Source organism: Limulus polyphemus, unplaced genomic scaffold, assembly GCF_000517525.1.
Source record: "Limulus polyphemus unplaced genomic scaffold, Limulus_polyphemus-2.1.2 Scaffold13130, whole genome shotgun sequence".
NCBI classification, from domain to species: domain Eukaryota; kingdom Metazoa; phylum Arthropoda; class Merostomata; order Xiphosura; family Limulidae; genus Limulus; species Limulus polyphemus.
The window spans coordinates 1-5750 of NW_013678740.1; the positions used below are offsets into that span (position 1 = coordinate 1).

The 5750-nt window shown below is 31.9% G+C and overlaps 1 protein-coding gene across 1 annotated transcript; it reads right to left on the minus strand.

The window, feature by feature from the left end:
* Window positions 1-1257: 1257 nt before the first annotated feature.
* On the minus strand, window positions 1258-4754 carry LOC111084055 (heme-binding protein 1-like; the record flags this gene model as incomplete). The annotated part of the gene is made up of 3 exons (XM_022380834.1): window positions 4659-4754; window positions 2611-2740; window positions 1258-1423 (listed from the first exon to the last, which is right to left on the minus strand). Coding segments are annotated over exons 1-3 (377 nt in total), but the record flags the coding sequence as incomplete, so codon positions are not given.
* Window positions 4755-5750: the final 996 nt, after the last annotated feature.

Here is a 5750-nt window from a genome sequence, read left to right on the forward strand (position 1 = left end):
TGTTGTAAATTACAGCGTGTGTTTAAGTTAATATGACTGTGGAAATTAAGTGTATTGCAAAGTTGAATTGAGAAAGAATAAACTAGTTTTATTTGAGAAAATACTTGTATCGCTGAAGTTCTTCGGAAATAATATTTACGAGTAATTAACAAACGACCAGAGACGTAACAATATATAATTTCATCTGTTATATGAATGCTTATGTTACCATCATCAAACCAAGTATTCAAGAATAGTCGATAGTCACATGAAGGTCAAATATTGTTCGTGACACTTGACATGTGTACAAGCTGCAGGAAGGAAGGTCATATGTTGGTGGTTACACTTGACGTCGGAACAAGCTGCAGGAATGAAGGTCGCATATTGGTGGTTCATATAGGTTGTCCTTAGAAACGTGTCAGTACTAAAGATTACCGAAGCTGTTAGGTGTAACTATATGAGTAAATATCGTATTCTCCAATACCTATAGTTTAAAACGTCGTATTGTTTCAAAACCTTGATGTGAACCCTTTTCTGGTTTACAATTTTTATGATATTCATTCAATTGATATGTTACATACCTTTGTTTTATATTGTGTATCACATGAGTAAACGCTCGGTACGTTATCGACTTCTATTTAACAGCATAGAAAACACACGTGTTGTGCATCACGTGAATAAATGCTCAGTAAGTTATCGACTTCTATTTTACAGTATAGAAAACACACGTGTTGTAGATCACATGAATAAACGCTCCGTACGTTATCGACTTCTGTTTTACAGTATAGAAAACACAGGTGGTTTGAATGATGTGAAGACATGTTGCCTAAGTCATCTTCCTGTAACACGACAGTGTTAGTGAAAAAGTTGATGGTTATTTGTTAAATTAAAAATAGCCTGAAATAATTAAAGATTATTTGTAACATCAACAAAACGTTTCACTAATGTAAACAATTATAAAATCCTCATATATATACAACAGCATACATTAAAACTTTAAAAAGTAGTTTAAAAAGATTAGTTTTATATTATTAATCAAGTAATCTTTGACAATATTCATAATTCAGTAATGAGTAAATATCCATTGTAATACATGTAACTTTTTAAAGTTTAGGAAATTTCTCACTGTAGGTAAATTAGAAAAATTATTCTTCACTTTAAATCACACTTTAATCTGCAAAACACCACTAGTGAAATTATGAATTCAAAATATTTAAAATGTTTTAATATATATAATACATTGTTAAAGTTTGCCAAGAAAATAATTTTTAGAAATACCTGACAAACAGTTGTCCTGCAGGAGCTCTGAAGAACGACACATCTGGGTCTTTGGGTTTAGGTGGATCTGCGACACTAGAAGACAGGAATAACGACATGGTCAACTCCTCCGTTTCTTCAAAGCTCACACGAAATACAACTGGAGAAGTCATCGCTAGAGAAGCACCTGTTGAAGGACAATGAAAACACTAATAACAATTATATCAAATATTCTTATGTCATTTCATTGTTGTAAAAATTATCTCATTTAAATTTCTAACGCAATGGTGGCTCCATTCACGAACAACATATGAAACATTTTAACAGTAATTAGTTCATATTATACACAATCACTGCAAAAGACAATTAAAATATAAAATAATGTCAGTACTTCATTCTCATACAAATCTGACAACCAACTGAGTGAGTTGAAATGTAAGTGAAGAGTCATTAGGTCTATGCCTTATATAATGGTCTCACACAGTATTGTTTCACTTGCCACATGGACTGAATCTTGATAGTTTAAAGTACCTATGTTTACGTATCATGGCTTGGAAGGTAGCTAACCACAGTAGTTGTTGCTAATTAGCTACAGTTGTTAGTAGAGTGTGGAACATTCCAAACTAACAACACTATTTATTGAACATTGTGATAAAACAGAACATCATTGTTGAATATACAAGACTGTTCAGTTTAAGAGTTATTATTTAGTTTATTTAGTGACCAAATATTTAATGATTATTTAGCTTTCATAACAAGAGGGTTAAAAGTTAATTATTTTAAAAACGATATTCATGACAAGTTTTGTTACATAACTCTGTACGAGTCGTATGTTGTGTGTGTAGTTTAATTGTTGTACTAGGATTTTGTAATATTGTTGACAATATTACAAGTCTCTCTCATTATGTTTAATATTGTTGTGTCTAGATAGCTAGCTATTTCTAGATTTTTTTATCGCATGTTATGAGTACATACAGATACAGAGAGGAAGAGGTAAGTTAGTGAAAGTGAAGTTAAATTATGTGTTAGTTTAGCCATTAATGGCGATTTCTAAAGTGAGTTTCACAATTTGTATTGTAACAACAGAGATAGAGGAGAATAACTTGTCTTGTCAAAGGGTGTTCTAAAATAATTGAACACGCTTATGTGGACTTTGACGAAAATGAAACAATTACTTAAAGCTTTGAATACAACTGTGGTAACCCACAGGATAACGTAAGTTAATTTATCACAGATTGTATCGTGATAACATAAGAGAGAAGAAATAATTCGTTTACCAAGGTATCATTTAATCCAAATACTCTCACGCGTTGTGATTAAGAACCGCTTTATTTTATATAAATGATAAAGTTTTATTTAGAATTTAAGTCGAACCAGTTTCATTGTTTCCATTGATGTAACCCAGCAATCGAGAAAACTCTGGTCGGCCACATTCAGCATGCGTCTTGCCTGTAACCTTTAGGGAGATCCAGACAGTTTCAGGGTAAGATCTGATGTCATGATCCTGTGGACAGAAAAAAAAAACACTTTTCATTAAGAAAATCTTTCCATTGTTGTGTGAGAACTAACATTTAGAAAAGCATATATTATATTGTTCAACTCTGACGGTTAAATCGGTTTTGAGAAAACTATAGACTACATATTGCTTAAATCTGACAGATGAGAATACGTTAGGAAAGCTATATATAACATATTGTGTAAATCTGACGCTTTGAAAAATATTCAGAAAACTATAAACATACAGTTTAAAGCTGACTGATAGAAGTGTTGCGTCTCTGGTCGTTTGTTATTTTCCCGTAAAAATTCCTTCCGAAAAACTTCAGCGATACAAGTCCTTCCTTAAATAAAACTGGTTTATTTTTTCTCAATACAACTTTGCAATACACTTAATTCCCACAGTCAGTTAACTTAAACAAACGCTATAATTCACAACGAACGATTCTCTATCTCTGTCTGCAATTCAATTCCATTGTTGTCGTCACTTTTTACCGGTCTTATATATACAAAAAACGTACATCTAGAGAACACTTGAGGCTTCACCAACGGTCATGAATTTTCTAGAAGCTCATGACGTGTTACTAGCGTCACATGACTTCCGCCGTCGTAACAGAAGGTTATTCAGAAAACTATTGACAACGTATTGTTTAAATCTGACAAATGAAAATACATTGGGAAAACAGCTGACAACATATCATTTAAATCTGGCTGTTAGAAGGATATTCAGGAAAATATGGACAACGTACTGTTTAAATTGAAAGAAGAAATAATACTAAGAAACTATAGACAACGTATCGTTTAAATCTAACAGTTAAAGTGATATAGACAAGGTATTGTTTACATCTGACGATTAAAGGGATACTAGGAAAAGTATAGACGAAGTTTTGCTTAAATCTGACGGTTAGAAGGATATTTAGAAAACAATAGACAACATATCGTTTAAAGCTGATGGTTAAAGTGATATTAAGAAAACTGTAGACAATGTATTATTTAAAAATGACGATAAGAGGGATATTAAGACAACTGAAGGCAACGCATCGTTTAAATTTGACGGTTTAAGTGAATTTTAGAAAACTATAGACAACGTATTATTTACATATAATGATTAAATGGATAGTAACAAAACTATAGACGACGTATTGTTTACATCTGATGGTTAAATGGATAGTAACAAAACTATAGACGACGTATTGTTTACATCTGATGGTTAAATGGATAGTAACAAAACTATAGACGACGTATTGTTTACATATAATGATTAAATGGATAGTAACAAAACTATAGACAACGTATTATTTACATATAATGATTAAATGGATAGTAACAAAACTATAGACAACGTATTATTTACATATAATGATTAAATGGATAGTAACAAAACTATAGACAACGTATTATTTACATATAATGATTAAATGGATAGTAACAAAACTATAGACGACGTATTGTTTACATCTGATGGTTAAAGGGATAGTGAGAAAACTATAAGGTGATAATATAACGCTTGACTTTTACGGAAAATTATATTTGAAAAATTTATATAATGAGAGTATCTTCTAACTGTATCGCGTAAAATTTTAGTTGGAAAACTACGGATATTGTATTTGTACCGTTTAACTTTGGTGGGTAATATGATATTTGAAAAAACTGTGGATATTGTATTTGTACCGTTCAACTTTGGTGGGTAATATGATATTTTAAAAGTTTTAGGTGTTGTCTTTGTACTCTTTAATATCTATAGTTTCCAAACTGCATGTTATTTGTAAAAGTTAATTATAACCGCTAAAATAATATTTCGAAAACATTTAGATCGGAGAAAGGAATACATGTGTATTATTCAGAGAACTGAAAATATCGTATTGATCAAAACCTTAGCTTTCGTATCTTTCTACGTATAATAAACACGTGGATAAATAAGAACTTACATCGTATTTTTTCACAACTTCAAACTTTGGCTCCTCCCTCTCCCCTGCCATAGCTTTCCGCACCGCTCGTAGGAACGACATGTTACTTGGGCGAGACTCTGTACAGACAACACGATACTCACTCAATTTGAAAATAGGACCAATTATATTTTTAGCTTGGCAAAGTATTATACCAATTATTATATAATTATACCAAATATTATACCAAACAGTGAGATTTGGACAAATAACAATAACATTATTTGTCAAAATATCGCGATGTTTTATTTAGACAGAGTGAATAGTAAATAAAGTAAAATGGTAAAATAGTATGTTTCCATGACTAATGTATAATCATATATTATGTTTCCATGACTAATGTATAATCATATATTATGTTTCCATGACTAATGTATAATCATAAGTCATGAAATTACTTTCTATCTTTCAAACAAAAAATTACTTCTTCTTGTTCTCTCTGTCAAATTCAATTCCATAAAGTTGGAACACTGGTTTACACAGAGAAAATATTCTTAACTCCCCTAAAGCAGTGCTTCCCAAACTTGGTGCCGTCGAACTTTTGCAATTATTAAGTAATACATATCTAGACAAATAAATTTATTATCAATTTAGTAAATTTTTAAAATTTCATGTTTGATTTATTTTCTCCTTGATACATAGTATAACAGTAATTTCTACCTGTCTTATTCATGGGGGTGCCACTAGGCCGCCCCCCAGTGGCACAGTGGTATGTCTGCGGACTTACAACGCTAGAAACAGGGTTTCGATACTCTTGGTGAGCAGAGCACAGATAGCCCATTGTGTAGCTTTGTGCTCAATTCCAAACAAACAAAGCCACTAGGCCTCCCATATGGACTTACATATATGTGCTGCAAAAAGTGTACTGTGAGCTGAAAGAATTTGGTAAGCACTGCACTACACAAACCAGAGCCACTGTTACTCCTCAGCAAATATAAAATGGATAGCCTAAATTTGGAATATCAACCTTTCAGGTGCTGTGCACAATGGCTTTGTAGAGATTATTTTCAACAACTTATGATCTGTTTCCACTGTACCATTAGTCCCTGTAGTCTTGAAGGAACTGTTCACAAT